This window comes from Cyprinus carpio, chromosome B20 (assembly GCF_018340385.1).
Source record: "Cyprinus carpio isolate SPL01 chromosome B20, ASM1834038v1, whole genome shotgun sequence".
Taxonomy (NCBI): Eukaryota; Metazoa; Chordata; class Actinopteri; order Cypriniformes; family Cyprinidae; genus Cyprinus; species Cyprinus carpio.
In genome coordinates, this window is record NC_056616.1 from 13,575,979 (window position 1) to 13,601,323 (window position 25,345).

At 38.2% G+C, this 25,345-nt stretch overlaps 1 protein-coding gene across 1 annotated transcript in view; it reads left to right on the forward strand.

Moving 5' to 3' along the window:
- Window positions 1-698: 698 nt before the first annotated feature.
- LOC109048162 (sec1 family domain-containing protein 2-like) overlaps window positions 699-25,345 on the forward strand; it is a 108,757-nt gene continuing 84,110 nt past the window's right edge. The window contains exons 1-4 of the mRNA XM_042747488.1: window positions 699-1,640; window positions 1,764-1,932; window positions 16,533-16,660; window positions 21,676-21,851. Coding sequence (XP_042603422.1) covers window positions 827-1,640; window positions 1,764-1,932; window positions 16,533-16,660; window positions 21,676-21,851 — 1,287 coding nt within the window. The 5' untranslated portion in view covers window positions 699-826. The remainder of the gene's footprint in view (window positions 1,641-1,763; window positions 1,933-16,532; window positions 16,661-21,675; window positions 21,852-25,345) is intronic.

Sequence of the window (25,345 nt, forward strand, 5' to 3'; positions counted from 1 at the left end):
ATATATGTGTGTATACTGTGTATATTTATTATGTATATATAAATACACACACATGCATGTATATATTTAAGAAGAATATGTTATGATTATATATTAAATATATTTATATATAATATAAAATATAAGAATATAAATATATAAATGTATATACATGTAAATATTTTCTAAATATATAATTTATGTGTGTGTATTTATATATACATAATAAATATACCCTGTACACATACATATATTATGTAAACAAAACTTTTATTTGGATGTGATTAATCGTGATTAATCATTTGACAGCCCTAATATATATATATCTATATATATTTTTATATATATATATATATATATATATATATATATATATATATATATATATATATATTTACAGAAAAATCGATTACTTGACTCTTAATTTTCTTGAATTTTAACAGTGAACAGAATTCAAAGGCAAACCGCGTCATTTATAAAAACGTCATTTACATAAAATCATACGTTGTGTGTGTAGTAAATCAACGGAAAAGTCTTTGCAGTCAGTCTTTTTTTCTTTGTTTTTTTATGTTGCTGTTAAAAGAATGAATAGTGGCCTGTTTTTTATTGTAAAATTGGTACAAGAGTGGATAAAGAATTATTTATATTATACAGTACTCGACTTTTCAAAACTCCCAGCTGATAGTTATACTATGACCAGTCTATGACTATGACGCATAATTAATGCGACGCCTTTGCGCCACGTCACCTTCGAGAGACTCACATGGGTTTGTTTTGAATGGTGTCTGTTTGAAAGTTCTGTTGTTGCTATCGTTCGTCTAAATTTAAAACCCCAGCATTTGCGGAAATGTTGCCCACGGATGGAGTCATGTCTTTTCCCGGTCAGACGTGGGAAAAGGTGCTGTCAAAGGTAAAAAAGGCTGTTGTTTTCATGGATGATCGGTGCTCGGAGAGTCTGCACTGGAACGGAGGAGCTGCGCTTCTGTTTGAGGCTGGAGCTCGAAACATCAAACAGTTCTCAAGCTTTGAAGCAGGCGGACAGAATGAACCCAAAGCTGTGTTTGTGGTCAGCACCGTGCTGAAAGGTAAAACCGCGGACATTATCAAAGACATCATTTCCTTCAGTCACTTCCAGTACTGCGTGGTTTTCACAACTGTTCCTCACTCCATTCACCTGCTTGCGAATAATGTGACCACTGATCTGGAGGGGAACCCGGTGTTTGACCAGTTTGAAGAAAAACTGTGTGAGTGGATGGGTGATATGAACTATACTGCTGAGGTCATGCATGCTCCTGTGGTCTTTGCCCCTCTGACACAACAGTTCCACCTTTTGCCTGCTTTCTCTGAAATTTTCCCTTTGTTGGAAGTGGATCTTGAGGCCATCAATGAGAAGAGGCCGGAGAAAAAACGATTTGGGAGTCTGATGGATGTGGATATGCACTCTCTCCCACCTGAGTTGCAGATTCAGATTAAATCCCTCGCATCAGCCCTCAGCGCCCTGTTTGAGTTCATCGGTACCCGTGAGGAGAGCTTTTCTGTGGGTCCGATGAGCCGTCTGATCGCAGGGGAGCTGGCCAGTCATCCACAGGCCAAAAACAGGAGGAAGTCAGCCCCCAATAAAGCATCAATAGTGTTTATTGACAGAACTCTAGATCTTACAGGTGTGTTCTATATACTGTATTATTTTCAATCATTAGTACTTAAGTCAAGACACTACGGGCTAAATCATTGTTGTTGTGTTGAATTACTGTGAATAATGTTCTTTTTTCCTGACTGTTGAATAGGAGCTGTTGGCCACCATGGGGACAATCTGGTTGAGAAAATCCTATCCGTGTTGCCACAGTTGCCTGGTCATGTGACTGACATTCAGGTGGACATGCTGGAGCTCACACACCTGAAGAAGACAGCTGATACCAAGGGCATCTTGGCACCAGGCTGCTTGGCACAGAACCAGTAAGAGCATTTACACTGTTATGGCATGGAAACATTGTATCATTAGGTTTATTCTTTAGCTCAGCAAAACTAAAGTCGGTTCAGAAAATGCACAAAAGCACTATTGTAAAGGCCAGATGATGAATATGCGATGAGATCATGTTCACACTGTGGTGGAATTATAACTCCATTACTGTTTATAAAGCTACACATTATTTGAATTTTCAGTATTTAAACTTTTTAACGTTTTAAAACTGATCACATCTTTAAGATGGGCTGGTTGTAGTATTAACTCATTTAACAAACATTTAACAACTTTGTCATTGTTTTGGGATAGTTTAACCAAAAATTGGAAATGGAAATGGAAATAATTGACTCAACCTCATGTCACTCGAAACCTGTATGTACACAAAGACAGATATTTAAAAAAGTTTTGCTTTGTTTTTTGGTCCATACACTGAAAGTCATTATAAAAAGTTATTTTACCCCATTGACTTTTAAATAACTTATTCTACAGAGTCATACAGGATTTAAACAGTCTTTTACCAATCTTTACTTCAAGTGTGTGTGTGTGTGTGTGTGTGTGTGTGTGTGTGTGTGTGTGTGTGTGTGTGTGTGTGTGTGTGTGTATGTATGTATGTATATATATGTATGTATGTATATATAAATTATGATATACTTTGTTTCTATCAAATGTATATAGATATAAATATGCTCACACATGCTAAATGTAATTATAGCGTCAAAAATCACAAGTAAACAGTCACTTTTAAAATTAAGAACAAAGAAGCAAATGACAGGCAATAGAACATCTGCAGAGGACATTTTCTTGTCATTACTTCTTTTTAATAATTATTAAAGGGGTCATATGATTTTTTTTAAAGATATTATGTTGTGTATTTGGAATAACAGAATATGTTGACATGCTTTAATGTTCAAAAAACACATTATTTTTCAAATACTGTACATTTTTGTAGGTCCTCTATGCCCCGCCTTTCTCAAATGCATCATTTTTTACAAAGTCCCTCCTTCTGACAAGCGCAGTCTGATCTGATTGGTCAACTGACCCAGTGCATTGTGATTGGCCAAACAACGCAAGCACTTGTCGGAAATGTAACGCCCCTTTCCCTAATCGCAAGCTTCTTCTTTCAAAATAAATGTAAAGACAGTTAATAATGTCCTTGGTTTTACCATCAGTTCAAGCTCGAAAGGGGAACAGAGTCGCGTGACAGACACAGTGATGAAGCTCCTATGTGTTTGCAGTACACAAGCCACAGACGGTTAAGACAGCTGACTCTGTGATGTGACCCTCTCTCTCTCTCTCTCTCTCTCTCTCTCTCACTCTCTCTCTCTCTCTCTCTCTCTCTCTCTCTCTCTCACACACACACACACACACACACACTAGATACAGGAGCTCTACACATGCACAAAACTCCACATTTGAACAGTCAATAGCAAATACACAAACTAACAACAAAAAACACATACACTACCTAATTCAAAAAAACCATATTCCAGTAGCAAATTCAGAATTACCTCCTCTCCTAGGTTCATGAAACGGTCGTCCATAAAATGCGTTGCTGTTCTATTGTAAGTAATCTTAAAGATTCCTAAATGCATCTACTTTTCGGAAGGCCAAATAAAGTGCTTTTTCTTTCGCCTAGAAACACACAGCATCTCCCTGACAAGGCTGCATCAACACTAACTGCACTTACTGAAACCACACCTTCTTTCTTTGCGTGAACATTTGGGCAGCATTACACAAATATTTCCACATAGTGACATAGAGATGTGGGGGTGTGTTTGAATGAGCCGTTTTAGGGGGCATGGCAGAATCTTAACTTTGATAAAGAATATCTCTTTGGATTTGAGACTTTAGTCTTTGCAACTTTACAGATCTTCTTTATGCACCAAGAGCTTGTAACATTCCAAAGAGAAAGGAAAAATTGAAATCTCATCATATGACCCCTTTAAGGACATAATAGACCACAGCCGCTCTATAAAGCTGCATTTACACATCATCATTTTTTGACCTATCTATCTGATGGTTTGGAGCCAGTTTTACTAACAGCTTGCGCCAGCACAAACCGTCTTTGGACATTAAAATAGTACTGTCAGGATTTACTAAAGACTTGCAGTGACGAATTAGCACTGAAAAGGCGTGAACACAGTTATTTTTGCGCCTGACCTTATTGAATATGCATTTGTTGGAGTTTCCCTTTCAGACGCAATATTTATGGGAGGAGAGTATTAAAATAAATGATGCAACATTATTTACTAACATTTGCGCTCGTCAGTTTACTGGTAATTTGAGCCATTATTTGACACCCAAGCATTAAACTACATGAATGAAATTAAATGACTGCAATTGTTGTTGCTAGGAGGAGGCACTGCAAAGAACAGAGAGTGCGTGGTAGAAGGGAGAGGATTTTTTCCAAATTTTTTCCCAATTTATTTGGAATGCAATAAGAACACATTATCCAAACATATCATTTGCCAAGCCATGTTATTTTTAATTTGCTTTGGGAAATAAATGACTTAGAACCCTCAACTATGAGTGACGGTGTTGGTCGATATGTAAATTAGATGTTGCGTCTGTGTTCTTTAATTTGTATGTTATTAGTAAATCAACCTCAGAAATTTCCACGACCTTCGGCGCTGTTTTGGAATTGCGCTCTTGCACTAATTTGCCCTGTTTAGTAAAACTGGCCCCTATGACATCACTGTTCCAAGGGTAATGTCCCTACTGTAGTTTGGTTTAGACCAAAAACCTCAGTTCTGGTAAAGGATTAGAGAAATATATTGCATAATCATGACTGTTCTCAAAGTCTTTCTGTCCACAGTAGGAAAGATCTGAGGAAACCATGAGACTTGGTTCCACACATGTTGGCACAGGAACAATGCCCAGCCAAGTATTTTTAATGGAGAACAACCATTTCTTTTGTCATCATAAATGAGTATTTGAATAACTAAATGGCTTTGCTGGAGTTTTTGCCAATGTCATTTCCTACGAGGTGGGATGTGGTAAAGAAAGACCCCAAATTTCTGCTGTTCTGTGAGATATTGTCATGCTGCTCAGTTGTTTGAACACGTATTTGGTGAACTCGCTCACTGTCTGAATGGAACATAATATTTTTCCTAAATGAACCCAGTCATACTTTTTGGATGGGAATTTTTTGCTAAATGTATTGCACTTATGGCCTTTGACTGAACTCAGTCTTGAGTGTCAACATCAACTGTTAGAATTTTTGGGGTAATTGACACCATATAACCTTTCTGGCAGATGATTTTGTGGTGGATCATTGGATATTGACAAAATATTCTCTTGATACAAGATTTTTTTAAGCAAGCAGCAATGTCAAAACTAAACCTACTTCAACTGGAAGTCAAATGGCATTAGCATGGAAACCCAAACACTGTTTACGACCCATTAGGACTAAACCACATGTTAGACGTGAGGGTTTGTTAAAGGAGGAACTTGTTTCGTAAGTCTGTTTTCTTTCCAGATCCCATCAGGCAGGGATTCAGAGAGCACATTTGCCTGCGGAAAGAATCCGGCTCCAGAGTGATTGAGTTAATGGGATAGGAACTTCTCTATGAGCTATATCAATGAATAAACCAGTTTCACCCTTTACATTTTGTGCCGCCAATGCTGCCAGATTTGTCTGGTCTCCATTGTGGGCTCCCATTGTGCCTTTTTGTCATCTAAACCTTGTTTAATCACTGTTGTTGAGTGCATCAAATCTGCTTTTTTACCTTTACAATACACACACAGATGTAGACACATGGCCACATCCCTTCACTGCCATTAGCTGGTTACAGTAGCACCGCAGTGCTAAGTACAAACACACTCTTGAGACCTCCATGTAAATATAGAAGAGCTCACTGTTAGCCAGATGGCATGGAGACTGAATAGGACAAGTCTCCGTTTGAAGAGCCTTCTGTGACTGGATGTGTGCAAAAGTGCGTATTTGACAGGGTTTGGAATTGGTTTTCATTGTGTTGCACTTTAAAAGGCCCATATTTCCCACCTTTGTAACATTTTTTTTTCCTTGAGGGCCACTCGTAATGATAGCCTACGTTTTCTATAGCAAGAACAGTCAGAATTTAGTTTTTCTGACCTTCTCTGAATCTTTTACAAAACATTAATTGATCAACACAAAACCACTGAAGAGATTCTTCGCCTTTAATGAGATGTGTATTATAAGTCTATGCAAATGTTGGCCTTATGCGAAAATGCCTTTTGCTTGGTCGATCATGTGCTTGACTAGAGCAGCGTGAAACAGGGCTCATCTGACAGGCTTGGCACATTTCTTTGAAGGACTGTAAAGAGCATGCTCTGAGCCTAAATAAGCCTGTCCTGAACGTGTATCCAAATGCAAAGGTGAGGTGGTGTGTACCTGATGCTCTAGATTCATTTCTCACTGTATATAAGCCACCCTATATGTGGAGCACATAATCCATGGAGGTTTTCAAAATGTTGAATGTGGAATAACGACAGTACGGTATCCACAGATAACCTTACTTTGGTTTATCAGAATTAGATTTATGGTCATGGAACAAATTTACAGAACTTTTCAACATTCTGTTGTACAAATACAATTATTATATTATATTTTGTTATATTATAAGAAACGTAATCATTTAAATTTAATAAAAATAATTTTGAAATGTTAATGTTAAAAAAGTAAATTTAGTTTAAACAAAAAAATGTGGCAGAATGATTCATATATACATATATACAGTATATACAATATTTTTTTTTATTTTTGTAAATGATATCTATAGTTGGTAAATAATAATACTTGCAAGAAAATCATAAGTATGCTTTTAAAGTGTTTGTGAAATGCTGACTGCTTTGAGATACAGTATTAGATTTTGTCTTGTAATGTTGTTTTCAGTTGTCTGTTAGTACTTGTGTAGGCGTGTGTGCTAATTACCTCAGTATGTGCTCATTCTGTCATTCTGTCATGACGTGATCTGCACATTAATTGAGAAATGGTCATTTGCTCATGAGAGAATGTTTTTGTGTTACTGCGTGTAGTTTTAGTATTCCAATGTCACGTTCAGTGTTTTTCACCTCCCTTATGTTTCTAATTTAAGTTTCTGGGGGGAGAAAAAAAAAGCATTTATTTTGCCCACTCTCTCTGTATCTATACCGGTTCCCTGTTTTTCAGGCCAGCTTATTCTCCGCTGGAGCTCCAGGACTCAGTGGAGGAGAACCGGTCCAGTTCCACGCAGTCAAATCCGTTCAATGTGAGCGTGGGGATTTCTAGCTTTAGCTCAGCAGGGAAGCGAGTCACAAGCCTAGGGTTTGTTTAGCAGAGTCTAGACAGGCTCCAGGCAAATATCGAAGCTTTTGATGCATTCTGACAGGGCCCAGCTGAACCTCAAGAGAGCAGTTCTACTCCCTAGACTCTTAATGTCCTTAAACGTCTCTTGAGACAGTTGTATAATGCCAACTGAGTCATTCATTTCTGACCGAGTTTTGCCAGTCCAATATTCTGGGTCAAAGAATATGCACATATCAGACAGATCATCTAAACACAAATAATTTAATTCAGTTTCATTCCTCTACAGCTTCCTACCTCGAGATTTCTGAAAACAAATATGAGTGGTGCTTGTCTGTGCAAAATTTAGTTTACACTAAACTTCAAAGGGATAACTCACTCTCTACCTACATTTGCAGAACTTCAAAAACATATCTATGCATACATTTTAATACAGTTTCCATCTGAAATTAACACTAGTGTCATTAAAACGCCAACAACTTTCATTAGTTTTCACACATTTTTGTGGCAGGTTGATGAAATACTTTTGTGTGGATCCTTGCACAATGCTATCACCTCAAAATACATTTTGACATTTACATGACTTTTCTGATGAAGTAAACTTGCTTGATAACTCACCTGGTACAGCATTACACTTGTGATGTACAGCGCTCTTGTACACATCCAGTAAAATATAAGTTACATTAAAAGAGATCAGACTTGTAGAATAAAGCAAACAAGGCATGGTTGCTTCAACAAATGAATTTTTATATCATGTTTGCTTTTGTTAACATTACTGGCTAGGTTTAGGGTAGGGTTTAGTGTAGGAGCTCCATTATTTTCAAACGCAATAGACGATTATCATAATAGTGCTTCTCGGCAGGCATTTCATTTCCAAACCACCACGATATGTACAACAATGATCGTTGTCAGATTCACGTATCTCTCTTAGATGAAACTGAACGCACTTTTAGCCCCACATTCTGGGCATTTCACTTTGAAAGTGTATTGTTAAACATACAAAAAGCGATGTAATATTATTTTGCACAAAGGTTGCCACAGGCACATTTTTCCAGTGAGCCTTGGTTTCTATTTTTCTTATGTAGAACACATTATTTTGAACAGAAGTGGAGTCTATAAGTGGAGTCTGTTCAGTCTGTAACCCAAATGAGTGAGCAATACTAATAGGGATGTTTGCCTTAGCAAACACTGCTAATAATAATGGTTCTGACTGGGTTTTTGTGGCCCCTTGCGTGCTGATATTGGCGTTGTTCTTGTCAGCTCAGGTGAATGTAATTGGCTGCATTGTGTTATTCTAGCCCAGCCATATCTATAGGCTCTGAAAAATATTTATAAAAGGTTTTATTTTAAGATTCTAATTGTGGGCTGTCTGGCTAATTTAGCCTTTTTATTGTATGGTGTTTCCCTTTGTAATTGTAGGCTCTGTTTCAGGGTCGCTGGATTTAGTGTTGTTATGGGTGGTCATTTCAGACGGCCGTCTTGAGGCGACCGGCGCGGGCTGCTGATAGGAGACTTCCTCTTCCTCGCCTGTGCGAACCCCGTCTTTTAATAACAGTCTGGTTGTACACTGCGCCTATTCAGGTCTGACTGGAGAAACGTCCAGATCTCTCTGTGTTTTTAGTGTGGTTGTGGGAGAAATCTGAACGCCTTTGTAATGAAAGCTGTGTCTGGTGTTTTGGTAGGTTGGCTTTGAAATACTTCACTAAGGACATGAATTTATGTTCTTCGAAATGGTAGCATATGCAGTTTCTGGTGGGATTGATTGTGCTGTGTGTGAAGTTTCGGTTATAGCAGATTTCAAGACTTCACGTTTGGTTAGCTAAAGAAGGACTGCTTTACGCTCTGCTCTACTGCAACATCAACCAACCTGTCTAACTTCTTTATTCCCCGCTCCAGTAATACAAATAGACAATTGCAATTGGCCAAGAATCTGTTTTTGGTCTGGAAGATTGTGTTTGTGTGTGTGTGTGTGTGTGGTCAGGTGTGTTCCAGTCAGGCTGGTGTAATAGGTTGTTCTTGGCACTGCGGTAGAGCGGTGGTGCTTTGATTTTGTGTGTGTGGGATACTTCAACTATGTCCTTGCTTATGTAGGGGTGTGTGACACACCCTATGTTTTACTACCGTCTACCCAACTGTGTGCCCTGTCCAGCCAGCATTAAACCCGCATGTTATACTAGAGCTGATGAGGATATCGCCATGAAAGTGGTAGTGTGTGTATGTAGAGGGGATAGAAATGGACCACACTGCACTGTGAGAAAACAACACTAGAGAGAAGACACATATATCACACACTATTTTACTGGCAGCTGAAAAGACTGACTTTGTCATTTGTCACATTTGTCATGCTTAGCGTTGAGTACTTGAGTCTTTGTTGACAGATCATATTGTTTACGCTCTCTTTAGCCTCTACTGTATCCCTCCCACTAGTTCCCTTTCTCTGATTGACAGGTTGCTTGTTAAATCAGAATATGGTGTCAGTCTCACTTTAGGCCCACACACGACTCTGACGTAGAGATTTAGTTTTTGGAACATAATTTTAAAAAAGTACAGCTTTTTTTATTCCATATAACCTTGTCTGATCTCATTTCATTTTATCTTGTCTCATCTCCTCTTGTCTTGTCTCACCTCATCTCCTTCTTGTCTTCTCATCTCATCTCCATCTTAACTTCTTCTCATCTCACTTTGTGCCCTCTCTTCTTTTCTTTTCTCTTTTCTCCTTCTTATCTCTTCTCCATCTCATCTTAGGTTGTTATAATCTTGTCTCTATTCTTCTCGTCTCATTTCTTCTCATGTCAGTTTGTGTTTCATCATCCTGTCTCTTCTTCTGATCTCATTTCTTCTTATCTCAGTTTGTGTCTCCTCATTTTGTGTCTCCTCTTCTCATTTCTTTTTATTTTGGTCTGTCTCATCATCTTGTTTCTCTTCTGTTTATTTCTTTTCACCTTGGTTTGTTTCTCGTCGTCTCGTCTCGTCTCGTCTCCTCTCCTCTCGTCTCGTCTCGTCTCGTCTCGTCTCGTCTCGTCTCCTCTCCTCTCCTCTCCTCTCCTCTCCTCTCCTCTCCTCCTCCACTCTCCTCTCTCCTCTCCTCTCCTCCACTCTCCTCTCTTCTCCTCTCCTCTCCTCTCCTCTCCTCTCCTCTCCTCTCCTCTCCTCTGGCTGTACTGATTGTCAAGTCAATCTATTTGTAATGGAGCTGGAGGAATAAGTAGGTTTAAAAGAGATGAAGACATGCAGTATTGATACATGCAGAAACTCTAAACCCCCAGCGGGCTGTGAGTGCGCCAGCAGCTGCTCCTGAACCTGTGACTGTGCTCCCATTCATTGTGTGTTAAAGGTTAGTGTCTGCTCTCTGGGATTTATCTTCCGCTCAGGGAGTCTCACATGAAACAAAATGAGCCACAGATGAGAGAGATTTGCAATGTGTATTTTTGTGAGTTTGTGTGTGCCAGTCTTTTTTAGATTTATGTAACAGGATGTTGGTTTTATGCGTGTAGCATTTTTAGCTCAAAGATTTTAGCAGAATGATACTTATCTTTATGGAGAGAGATAATAGCCACTAAACTGTCCGTAAACTTAATTGAACCATTCAACACAAAAATCAAACAGTAAATATAGTTAATACTTGCATTTATGTATTTATGTTAATGTTTTAGGTCAGAAAGATTATTTATTTATTTATAATAAATTTATATATATTTTTTTTCAGCAAGGATGCATTCAGTTGTTCAAAAGTGAAAGGCATTTAGTGTTACAAAAGTTTTCTATTTCAAATAAATGCTGTTCTTTTTAATGCTGTTCTATCAAAAAATCCAAACCAATAAAAAAAACAAAAAAAGTACACCATGACTGTTTTCAACGAGGATATAATTAGAAATGCTTCTTGAGCAGTAAATCGGCATATTAGAATGATTTCTGAAAGATCATGTGACACTGAAGACTGGAGTTTTTGCCGTCACAAAAATAAATTCTATTTTAAATTTGTATATGTATATGTATATATATGTATATGTATATGTATATATATGTATATGTATATGTATATGTATATATATGTATATATATATATATGTTAATATGTATATACCGTTATATAAAACCATTATATCACAGTACAGTAATTGGTGATTTGGAGACCTGAATGGTAATTGCAACAGAGAGGCAGTTTTATGCTAGAACTCACAGGGCTCACTAAAATACCTGTTAAAACCACACATCAAACCAAGCCAAAAGATAAAATATTCAGCTGCAGCTATCAGTGAAAACCGCCAATTACATAATCTCATTCTCTATGGATCTAAAGGCTAGAAACAGCCCAATTTATTAAAGTCTCTTTGTTTGCCATCTCCGGTACTTCTCCAAATGACGCTTACATAACAGTCATTCTCCAATATCTTTAAGAGACGGGTGACATTTGTCTTTGAAGTGAAAATGGCAAGCTCGCTTTGGAGATACTTTTCAGATTTAAAAAACTTTTTACGCTCCTATTTCCTTTGCTTTTTCCCCTATCAAACCCTGACAAAACAAAAAAAAACCTGGCCTGTGTGTGTGCTCTCGTTGTTTCTTTGATGATGAATCCAGGTTTCAGCTTGCTTTTGTTTCTTATTTTTAGTTTTGTTTATTTCTCTCAGAGTCCTGTTACAGATTGTAATGAGAACGGAAAAACACGCACCTCACCCATGAAGCGTCTGCCAGGTCTCCTTGTGTGCAAGCATGCATATGTGTGCATAGTATCATTAGTCCTGGAAGTGGGCGTAATTGAAGAATAACTGACCTGGATTGAATGCTGCTAACGAGGGGGGTTGTTTATTTCCTGTTTTTGATAAACACAGACTTAATCACTGTCTACTAAATCATTCTGCCCGTCACAACGATTATGGCATCATAACATCATATCTGTGTAAAATTGCGGGTGTAACATTGGCTCCATATTGTTTTGGATTTTATTTAAAGTTCATTACATTTATACACACCCGAAGCATTATTGAGAAATGGCATTTAAGTAATGTTAATCACATTTTGGAATGATATTGGATGCAATTTAGTGACTGTGTGTGTATAAAGTCAGATCTTAAGGCGTTCAGGCATACTTAGTCAGTTGAAGTCCATTCTTAAGTGCTCAGTCATGTGTTTCCAGGAACCCTGAACTTCCCCTACCTACCACACACACACACACACTGGACCTTACATGGAGGTTGTGGCAGGAATGGGTAATAAATATTTTGTCTTTGCGGTCCAACACTGCCCTCCATAGGTTAGAGTACTAATGCAGCGCAAACATTCATATCCAAACTCACTGAACCCCCTTGTCAGGATGTCGAGCCTGGGGTACACTGCAGGAGAGGAGTGGAGTATAGAAGGGGGGAGGTTTCGAGGTAAATTGGAACCATGTTGCCCCTCCGAAACATTCCAAACGGACCACTCGTCTTCTTGGAATACACGCAGAGTCGACATACACATGCACTAAGAGAGGGTCCAGTCTTAACTCTGGCATGTAAACTACGCTGACTATGTGTGCATCTGTTTATGACATGCAAAATCAATTCAGCCTCATTGCACAGTACACGCTACCTACCCACATACATGAACTGTTACATATATGACCGGGTTTCAAAGATTTGTGCAGAACATTTGCTCGTCCATTAAAGATCTCTTTAAGATACCTTGATGTAGTCTGTATTTACTACCACTCAAAACCTAGTCATTCTTAGGCTATTTTCTACATCCAAACTATGAATTTACACAAATTAAAAATGGGAATTATGTATTGACCAGAAAATGTCAGAAGTATCTGGCTGCGTTTACACTTGGCATTAACATGTGATCACCGTGATCCGATCAAGCAGATCGGATCATCAGTCAATCAGAACACGGCGCGTTTACACTTGGCAACATCTACTGACTTTTCTATCTTGATAACCAATCGGATCTGTCTTTCCTGCGCAATATTTAAATAAGTCTGCAGAGAATGGCCTGGTGCAAAGTCAACCTGAAGTGGTGGGTTTTCTTTTGAAAAGCATGTTCAGTCATGGGACATTTTACAAATCAGTGATAAGTGTAGGAGTCTCATTAGCGCTACACACGGGTGTTCTCTGTCTTTTTTTATTTTTTTTTTCGAAATAGGGGGTGACTTTTTGCATTATGTCGACCTGTGAATGCAGACACTAAGGCTGTGTTTACACTTGGCAGTTAGAAAAGTCAGTTGATGTTGCCAAGTGTAAATGCACCATGTTCTGATTGACTGATGATCCGATCTGCTTGATCAGATCACGGTGATCGCATGTTAATGCCAAGTGTAAACGCAGCCCTCGACTACCTCTGGACCAGGATACTCTGATCGGATAACATTCCGATCAGAAGCACGTTTACACTTGTCTTTTCAGTGTGTATATAGACAACATCCGGATACAGGTCGCATGTTAATGCCAAGTGTAAACGCAGCCTTATAGTGTAGATTTTGAAGGAGTTAACATGTTGGATACTTGTTGACTGCTTTTCCTGCAATTCCTGAATCAACATACCCCCCCCACACACCTTTTTTTACTTATTTTCTAATCTTTTTTTTTATTATTATTATTTTCTTTTTTTGTTTTGTTTTGTTTGCTTGTTTATAGCTATTGTCTATAAACAATAAACAAAAAAGTCTATAAACTTTTACTTTTCTTTTTTGTTTGCTGGTCAAACTCATTTAATGTATTTTGATTTACTTTTACTTAAACTAATGTTAAGCATTTAAGCATAAGACTTCAGATGGAAAGGTTTTTACTATCATGGGAAACATGAATTCACTAAAGTGTGTCCTGACTTTTGACTGGTAGTGTACAGCTTCATTATATTCTCGTCTGTTGTTTTAGGTTACTTTCATGGTGCTTAATCAAGTGTAATCTGAAAACACAATGGGCTCAGCATTCCTCGATTTTACAGTCTGTTAGAAAAATGGAACTCTTTTTTTTTTCTGCTTTTGCAAGAATCGGCAAGGAAGTGTGACCAGCCCATCATGTGATCTTTTTTTTCTCAAATTTTCCCCCTTTTTTGGGTCACATTTTGCATATCTCCAGATTACTGTGCCAGTTCGTGTTCTTGCGTTATCTGCCATGTTTTTTTGTACTGTCCCTCCGCTCGTAATTCCCGACACAAGTCTATGCTTTAGAACAACAAGCCCCATGTTTATTATGTAGGCTTTTGTCCTCCTCATTTTTGTTCCCCCACTTTTTTCTTGTTTTTGGAGTAAAGGAGTCAGGCCTCTCTCTAGCACTGCCAAAACTCTGTCTGGAACACATTACAGCTGAGATCCAACACATGGCAACTGTTAGAAAGGGAGAGAGAGAAATAGACAGAGGGAGAGAGGAAAAGCAAAAAGAGCAAAAGAAAAACAGAGCAGGTTTAACATTTGGTTTCAGTGTCAGTAAAACACCCCCACCCTCCGTCACTTACCCTCAAGTCTCTCCTCTGCCCCGTTCGCATTTCTTGTCCTTTGTTTCATGTCCTGCACCCTCACTTTCTCAGGCTTTTACTCTTTTTCTTCTTCTTCTTCTCCTCCTTTTCTCAAAATTCTGCTTATATACATGAGGTTTTCTCAGGCTGCATGCCCATCCCCCATGATTTCATTTTATTCTGTCAGTTCTCCCATCAAGAGTTTGTGTGAAGTTTCCAATGCCTGATTAATAAGACAAGCAGCACATAAGACGGAACACACACGCACACCCAATCCAGCAGATGATTAAAGACAGGAAGAGGAGGACCCAGTGATGAAGAACAGAATGATGATGCCTCATTATCACATGTCATAAGATGAGATCATTTGAGAAACCCTTGCTGAATAATGATTGTACAGTTACTTAAGATGGATCTGTTTACCCCTGATGGATGGGCAGGAGACTGAAAATGATGAATAGTCAATAGAGCAATACAGAAAGACTAGCAACGTGTTCTCGTGCCAATCTATACTGTTTTTAATTGTTGTTCTGTGTAAACACTTACTTAATGGATTGTCTTTTGCTGTTGTGATGTGACTGCTTCTTGGGTGCCACGTTTTTAAGATGCCATGTCAAGTTAAAAGAAGTTCAACTTTTGTTGGGTCTCAAGACCCCATGCATTTTGGTCCATTATGTTGTATTGCTGTTTTCGAGTGTAATGTGTCCTGTGTGAATAGCCTTGAACACATACAACTGAAATAGCTTGTACAGTGGTTTAAAGGATTAGTTCACTTCCAGAATAAAAAATTCCTGATAATTTACTCACTTGTCTTTCTTTCTGTAGTTGAAAATAAATTTTTTGAGGAAAACAAAAAATATATAGTGGATTTCAATGGTGACCAACAGGTTGAAGGTCCAACGTGCAGTTTCAGTGGGTGCATAAATGGCTGCCCACTGCTCCGGGTGTGTGTTCATGGTGTGTGTGTGTTCACTGCTGTGTGTGTGCACTTTGGATGGGTTAAATGCAGAGCACAAATTCTGAGTATGGGTCACCATACTTAGCTGTGTGTCACGTCACTATATGGTGTAAAATCCTTTGATTGTTTTTCTTTGCAACTGAAGACAGACATGATGACATGGGGTTGAGTAAATTATCAGGAATTTTTTATTCTGGAAGTTTACTACTCCTTTAAGATCTGAATGCTAACCAAAAGGTTACCAAACCACACAAAAAAACAACCCAAAACATCAAATACTGTTTTACATGATAATTTATTAGGTTTCCATCAAATCACAACCCCCCTGAAGTTCCCTCAAGAGCCCATAGGGGTTTGTGGACCTGCATTCATGGAAAAACTGCCCTAGAGCAAATAGCTTAATCCAGGTTACCCCAAATTCTGTTGCGACAACTTTTAGTTGACCAGTAAAGCTTTGGCATCTCACATCCACTGACACATTCATTTTTTGTTTTGTTTGAGAGTTTTTTATAGTTTTTATTGTTAGCTCTTTGTCATCCATTTATTGTTAGCTCTTTGTCATCCTGTAGTAGTATATCATTGGATAGAGAAACACTGTTGTGAAAGATCTTCTCGTTCTTTGGGCAGCCCTCTTTTGCTAAACTCTTTTGCAACCCCTTAGGTTCAAATCAAATCATCATCAGTTCTATACAACAACTCATCACATGGTTTTGTTTTGTAAAAGTACTAAATGAATCAAATCAAATAAAACACTGGCTTCTAAATCACTTTGGGTTTTGATAATGATAATGTCTGTATTTAATATATTATTTAAGTCTTATTTAAATTTTATTTTTGGATTTTGTTCTGAAGTCTTTTCTCTTCTAGCTCTTGCATTTATGGGTAATGTGAATTATAAATAAAAGAGGTTGAGTCCTTATTACCTGGCCTGTTTTCCACAGATCTGCCACTGCACGGTTGCTGTGGGAGACAATGCTGGTTGCTAAGCAAAAGGAGGCAGTGATGGAAGTGAGGAGACAACTGGTCGAGGCAGCCAGCAAAGAGAACCTGCCAATCAAAATGAGTCTAGGTAAGGCCACACCCACATTTAAAATACATGAGAAATTGAGAACCTATTCCCTAGCGACATTAAAGGGTTAGTTTACCCCAAAATGGAAATTCTGTCATTAATTACTCTCCCTCATGTCATTCCAAACCCGTAAGACCTTAGTTCACCTTCGGAACACAAATTATGATATTTTTGATGAAATCCGAGAGCTTTTTGAGGCTCCATAGACAGCAATGTAACTGAATTGTTCCTAGACCCAGAAAGCAGTGAGAACATCGTTAAAATAGTCCATGTGACATCAGTGGTTCAACCGTAATTTTATGAAGCTACAAGAATACTTTTTGTGCCCAAAGAAAACAAAAATAATGACTAATGACACAAATTTCTTTTTTGGGTGAACTATGATGACTCCGAATGAGTGTGAATCCAGAAATCCAAAGCTTATATTTAATTAGTAAATGTAAATTTACCCGCAAATGACAGCAATGCTATGAACTTTTAATTGCTGCCAGAATACAAATTAGGCATTGTGCCAAAACAAAGAGCCTCCTGTGACTTTGCAGAACTTTCTTGTACATTTACTCAAGCTTTTTTACAGTTTGTGTGTTGCTGCACAATACTGTGTAACAAGACAAAGGTGTATATTCAAAAACTTTTTACTATAGATTTGACATCAATAGCCATGACAAACATAGTGAACAATAGAGAAAGAGATTCAGTGTTGAAGACAGAAAGAGAAGAAAAGAGGAACAAGAAGGAGATGGGGGGCCTGTAAGATTCAGTGGCTTTTAGTCAAAGACCCACAGCACCTCCTTCAGACAGAGAGCAGTACTACAGATGGGCAGATCGCCCATGTGGCCACTAAGGAAATATGAACCTCATGTGGGATCACATGTTCACACACACATATGTTCTAGAGGTGCTCTGCTGTTTATAAGTTAAGCAGCAGAGTCTGAAATGAAGGGTAAAAATACTCACAGGCATGTAAGACATGTACATGTCTTAAATACACACAGGCACAATAATTATAATCAGTGGAATAGAGTGTTGAAGAGTAGAGTAGAAGACTTATGTGGAAAAACTAAAGTTTTAGTTAGCCTGTTCCTGCAGTGTTTGTTTTAGTTTAGCTGTACAGTTTTATCTTGACCATTTTTACTTTTAACATTTTAGTCTATAAGTTCTTCTGATTCTCTGTAGTTCTAGTTTAGTTCAACAATTGTAGTGTACATTTATCAGCAGATTTGTTGTAATTGAGCAGTTTTATAGCTGATTTAGTTTTACAGTTTTCAACTGTTTTAGTTAGTTTAACAATTTTACGTTAATCAATTAAAGTTAGTATAATTCAACAATATAGACTAAATGTTTTTTTGTTGTTTTTTTTAGTTTAGTTTAGTTAGTTTAGTTAGTTAGTGCAACAGCTTTCCAACAGTTTAAGTTCAACCATGTTAATGTAACAGTTTTAACCAGTTTGAATGTTACAAGTTTTCCACCAAGCCTATTTAGTTCAGTTTGACAGCTTTCCACTAGTTTTAGTCAGTTTAGTTCAACAGTTTATTTCAACAGTTATTTTCCACTAGATTTGATTAGTTAGATCAGTAGTTTTGGTTATACATTCTTTCCTACCTATTTTGGTTAGTTTAGTTCAGCAGCATTAGTGCAACAGCTTTCTACCATTGTCGGTTTAGTTGAACAGTTTTAGTATAGTTTAGTTCATCATTTTAACAGTTCTCATCTGTCAACCAGCGTTTGTTGAATCTGAACGTCTAGCAAAAGCATACACACCCTAAATGACAGGGCAAAAGTTCATTGGACCATAACCTCTAAACTGACTCACACACTCATTGCAGGTCATCTCATTTATGTTTTTAAATATGCAAACAAGACTTTTTGCTGTTTCTGTGTGTTTGTTTGCAAATTTAACAGTCAAATCCTATAAAGTGAGTGCCCTTCTGGTTAGTGTGACAACATGCACATCTGTCAATGTTTGTATGTTGAGGAGAGTAAGAGAATAACATGCCAATGTGGGTTTATATTGCTAAACAGTTGTGATTCAACAACATACAGGGCTGTTCTTCCAAAGCATTTGCACTCTTATAGTACAGAAACTTCAGCCAATCTTTCTCACTTGATCACAGTTATTTCCTGAACTTCAAGCCAACAGAATTTTTACAGTGCCAGAACAATCATACTGCGTATCAAACAGAACAAGTTAAACACACACACACACACACACACACACACACACACACACACACACACACACACACACACACACACACACACACAGTATTTTTCTCTGCAGTGCAGTCACAGCTGTTATATATTTTGTTTTTGTTCATCTTGTAGCATCAGATGCATTATTATGATGGGCTGTCGTAAAATATGAGTATGTGCTCTGGTGGTCTTTTTGCATGTATGTGAACTCTGCTGGTCTTTTTTCACTGTGTGAACGTGAGTGTGTTTGTCTGCATGTACATACTGTGAGTCATTGCTTCACTGTGTGTGTTTATGTACGTTCAGCCCTGGTTTCATGGTCATGTGATGGTTAGTGCTCCGTGTCTCTTCTCTTCTAGCTTTTTGGTTCACTTGGAACTCACTCTCTCTCTCTTTCCTGAGGAAGCTGTGCCCGACAAATTATGCTGAGTGATTCTTGGGTATTTTGCTAGAGCTTTCTAAAGCTGATTCAGTCTATAATAGCCCTTTTCGGTCTTTGGATATTTCTGGAACAAAATCCATTTTCTCAACATTATTTTATGAGCTGGCAAAATTCGACTGGTCTTTCTAGACGGTGCTGCCATTTTCCCTAACCCAGCCACCCACAGAATGTGGCCATGGACATCAGAGGACTACATTTCCCCTGATTCATTACATACAAATTAGCTGGCAAAGTGTTCATTATTGAGAAAAAGGGTTTATGGGGTCAGCGGTTATGCCTTTTTGAATTACCCCCAACTGTCTTTTCATTTTGCCAGTTGTCAAACAGTTTTCATATGCATCTGCTCTCTGCCCTACAGTGATTTTTAGCCAATTAGTTTGCAGTAGTTGGAAAAGGTTCTAGACCCATAAACCATAAACCATCTCCAGACTTGCACATTCAGATTTTACTACAGTTTTGGAGGTCTGTTGTCCCCCTCACTTCCACCTAGAGTTTGACTTCTATCTGCAGGAGTGCAGTATGATGTGTGTGTCCTAATTCTACTCCCTGATGTCTTACTAACATTTGTGATTTCCTCAATTTCATATTTTAAACAAAATACACAGAGTTCCCATAAAAGTAAGTGTTTCTCAAGAGGCATGGTTACAAAATACCAGTGAATTGTATGTTTGTGAAATTTGGGCTGTAATGGGGCTGGAATCATCTTGTGAATCTGTCATCTTAAGAAAATGACCTTCAGGAGAACCACAGGGCTCTGTGCTCAGCCCGCCAATGATTCAATCTCAATCTTCTATCGCGTAACCGCCCTCTGGATGTCTGCCTGATTTTTGCTGTTGGTGCGTGGCTTGTTCTAGTTATTTTCAAGCCAACTTTCATTCCGTTTGTGCTCTTTCTGTCTCTTTTGTGTGTGCATTTGGCTGGACTAAAGCAAACATTGGCTGCATTGGTGCACAGGATATACTCCCACATCTGGTGCTGGTTCATAGCAACAACATAGCGATGTGGCTCTATGAGTTAATGTGAACCCCCCCTCACCCACAGACTTTCTGGGTCCCTCAGACCTCCTCACTGTCTTAAAATGCTCCCTGCCTCCACCCAACGCCTTATTTTTTTGTGTTTGAATCTCTTGTCTTTAGAAATTTGAGCATGAATTATATGATGTAATTGTACAGAAATTGTACAGATGTTTATAATTTTTTTTTTTATATTGGATCAAACAGGATCTAATTTAAAAGCTAAATTATATTTATCAGCTAAAAGGGTAAACAAGATGGAGTAAAGTGCTTTGCTACATGAAATCCCATTCTTTCTCTCTCACCATCTCTTCCTGTCTTTGCAAGCTCCCTTAAGGGAACACCAGGGTCAGTGAGGATGTGTTTCTGTGTTGGAGTGTTTTTGGCTGAAACATGCCAATAATAAATGAGCTTAGTAGAGACTGACCACATACAAACACTTTGAGTGAGAGATACATCAGCCTGAATCAAGCATACTCTTACATTTTGGCTTGTATCTCATACATGAAGTTACCAATCAGTTTGCCCTTTAGATCCATCATTCTTTCAAACATTCAGTCTCAACACACATGGAGGAACCAAAGCATGTGTGTTGTGGTTTGGTGGTACGTTTTAACAGCAGTGTGTGCTGATGGTCATTTTATATAGGTAGAAATTCTCTCCCCTACCTTCCATAGTGTGCCTGTTTAAGTATTATTTTAAGTAAAACTCTCTGAACTCTTGCTTTGAATAGCATGATTAAGAAGTTTAAATAATTTTAGTGTATCAGTTTATTTGAACGGGTTCAAAAGTCCAAAGCATTCAGAGAGTTTCTCCTGAGGCATTTTGTGCTTTAGTTGTGAATCAGTTTGAACAAATTAGGAAAATGAACAGTTTCAAAAGAATGATTCGTTCACAATTTGAGCATCCTGTATACTCGCGTAGTAATCATGATTTTACTAGTACTACATTATAGTTTTTGTTAAAATTTTTATTAAACTAAACTAAACATACATATACATTCGCAAATAAAATTGAACACGTACACTGAGTTATGTTGAGTTATATCCTAGTAATGATATTATGGTTTGCTCTAGTATCATAAGTATTTGTGAGTTCATAACACATTGAAGAGACTGTTCTACAGGATGACTTGTGTGTTTACACTCCTTTACCACAGTGTGTGTGCCCAGTAAGTTTGTGTGTTGCCAACGGATTTGCATTAATGGGGACTGAAGTAAAAAAAAATTCTGGAGTTCAAACAGTGTTTGAAGTTTTGTTTGACACCAAAGATACAATTGAAGGTAAACACTGAATTCAGAGTGACTGAATGTTGTTTTGTGTAACTGTTGAATCAAGGATGCTTATGCTTTTTCTCTCTTTCTCAGGGCGGGTTACAGCCGAACAGCTTTGTTCATATGTGCAGTTGTTTCGGGACAATTGGGGGGCTCTGGAAAGTCACAGTGGGGTCCTACAGCTGGGACTGGCTGCTGCTCAAGCTCTCCGTCATCCTGCCCTCCCGCGCTGGGACGCCTGCCTTGCTTTTGAGAGACTCCTCCTGCAGGTTAGCCAATCACACAGCTCACTGATCTGTCAATAACAGGCTATAGAGTTCTGATTTATGAGATCCCGAATGCAGTGTTACATAAATCTATTGTGAGAGTCAAAGATTAAGTGATTTCTGTAGGTCTCTCATTCACTGTCTTTCTCTTTGTCTTGTACATACTGTTTGAGTGTTCATGGCTTTCAAAGACAATCAATATTTGCTGAAACAGCACCTTGAATCTTATAAGATCAATCATTTTAAACCAGTTATACACTCTGAAGTATCCAGCTCCTTTAATATTTGAGTTGTATAATCCATGAATAAAGTGTTTTTTTTTATTTTTTTTATAGATATTTATTGTTGGCTCTGTTCTGTGGCAGTAATTATGTAGAGCTCCTGGACATTTAATAGATTTCACAGGAATGTATTCTAGCACTCCTTCTCCAGTTACATCACTCTTTACTTTAGAATATTTATTCTCTTGTTAGTCATGACAATCTGGCATCCCTCCATCAATTGAACCATCCATTATTTTACCCATCTGTCCATCCATCCATCCATACACTCATTCTTCCATGCATCTAAACTTATCCATCCATTCAACTAAGCCTATCCATCCAACCTTTTATTTTATTCATCGTCCATCCATTCGTCTACCATACATCTAATTGCATGTAATCTAGCTACACTTATACGTTGATCAGTCCTCATCCATCTGTCCATCCATCCATCTCTCTGTTCATCTCTCTAACTGAACCTATGTATATATATCCATTAAGCCATCGACCTACAGATCCATCCATTTATGCATCCATCTACTCAACCATCTACAGATCCATTCATTCATCCATCCATCCATCCATCCACTTACTCGTCTACCGATCCATCCATTCATCCATCCAGCTGAACATTTCCGTCAATCCATACCCATCCATTTATCCATGCATTTATCTAACTACACCTATCCATTGATCTTTCTGTCCTCATTCCATTCCTCATATTCTACCCCTAAATCTAAATCAACTAAAATCCTTCCATCCATCCACCCTTCCTTCCATCCCACCAACTAAACCAACTAAAATCCATCCATCCCTCCACCTAAACCAACTAAAATCCATCCATCCTTCCATCCAATTATATCAGCTAAAATCCATCCAACTAAACCAACTTAAATCCATCCATCCATCCCTTCATCCAACTAAACCAACTAAAATCCATCCATCTACCCCTCCATCCAACTAAACCAACTGAAATCCATCCACCCCTCCATCCAACTAAACCAACTAAAATCCATCCATCCATCCCTCCATCCAACTAAACCAACTAAAATCCATCCATCTATCCATCCATCCAACCAACTAGTTAAACCAGTTTGTCTGTCTTTGTTAGATTCTAAGAAACCTTAATGGCCTGATGAACAAAGAATTGTTTTAAAAACACAGTAGGGATATTTTTGTTACAGTTTTATTATCAAAATATTAGGTGCTATGTATATAATTTTTTGTTAAGTATTTCATCTTAATGTAATGTGCTCTGGTTTCTTTAGGTGGTTGTGTCCTGCTGTTAGTACTGTACTCTCTATAGTTTACTCTGGTGTCTGCAGGTTCAGTGAGTGAGCGAGTAAACAGTCTAAACAGCCTAACTGACCACTGCTCTCAGTAAACACTCTGTGTTTGGCTTTGGGGAAAAACAGAGAGTTTCTTTAAGCATCACTAGAGTTGTGATGCAGCTTGGATCTGAGTACTCCAGTGGGTGTTTAGCTCTCTGAGGATGCAAAAGTGCAAAGGAAATGTTTCACTGAGGCCCGTCTGGGGCGGATACACGCGTGTGCATCACATCACAGGTCAAGGGTCAAATATGTAGAGGACAGAGGGAGTGAGGGAGACGTGGGTAGAGAGAAAGGACAGAGACCTTAATAGGACATGTAGAAAGACAGCAAGCCAAGAGAGAGGAGAAAAGGCAAGATTAAGTAATTATAGAGGTTTAAAAAAGGTTTTATTAGAGGGTTGAACTTATCAAAATATCTTAACCACTCTAGAACATGCAGAAAAGTGTGTTCCACACTAATATCCTCCCACTAGTCTGTTAGTTTTCACAGACTTTTTTTGATGGAGTTTCTGGTTCCTGTGGCTGTAAAGAGATCAGCGGGAAAGCTCAGCCCATAGGAACTCATTAAAACAAATCAGGAAAAACATGAAGCTAAAGCGGGCCAGACCGGCCGCATCAGCCAAACCGCCAAACAGCTAAACAGCAATCAGCACACAAGCTTTTAAACCTTTAGCTCTCCAGTGATCATCATCGCACTGGGGGGAAAAGAAGGAAAAGGTGTTTACTAACATGTAAAACATTATGCTAATCACTTGTTTGCAACCAAGCTATATAAAAAGAGCAGCACTACCTAATGCATGCTTCATCTCTGCTTTTATTTAAGGGATAGTTCACCCAAAAACTTGTATGACTATTTCTTCTGCGGAACACACACACACACACACACACACACACACACAAAAGATATTTTGTAAAGTCAACTGGGTCAGAAAATCATTTGAGACCATTGACAATAAATTTTTTTTTTTTTAAACATTCTCGGAAGAAAGAAAGCTATACAAGTTTGGAATGACATGAGTAAATTAATTTTAAATGAATTATTAAATGACTAGAATTTAAATTTTTAGGGAAACTGTCAGGTTTCTGTATACGTTAATTGAAAGAGTTTAGAAAGGAGATGAAATTTTACCTGTTTTTATGATGGACACAATACAAAAGTTTTGGATCAATAACATTTTTAAACTATTTGATTTGATCGAATAAATACAGCCTTGGTTAGCATAGAAGGCTTCTTGCATAGGCATATAAATATTTCTTTATTGATTGTTGATTGAAAGTTTGTCTCTTGAAGTTTTGGAGTGCTCCATGAGCATGATTGTCTTACCCATTCTCTGTGTGTGTGTGTGTGGGTGTGCGTGTGCGTGTGTGCGTGTGTGCACGTGTGCGTGTGTGCGTGTGTGTGTGTGCGCGCGCCTCCAAAAGTCAATATTCTGTAATTATAAGGCTCTCTGTGGGACATCAAATATCTGCATTCAGCCTTGAGAAAATCATGCTAGTTTCTGCTTGCACTCTAAACATCGGCCGTAACAGGATCTCTGATTTTCCCAAGGTAATAAATAAAATGAGCTCTTTTTCTTCCTCTCTCCCCTTGTTTATTATATTTCAATTTATTTTCCATTTGATGTTTTCCCTCTGATATTTGCATGCTGGATTTCTGAAACCAGAGAATGAAATTGTTTTATTGAAAATACTGGCATGAGACAGGCTCATTCTTCAGGTCAGTGGTTACCTCTCTCACCCTCCTGGGGCACAGTACGGGAAAGCTGCATAATGTTAATAAAGGCACCCATTCAACCAGGCCTCACCCTACTGCACTGAGTATGCACTCTGTTCCCAAAACTAGTTTGCTGTATACTGCCTACATAGATAGCATGATCCCAACTTTAATATAATGGAAGCTCAAT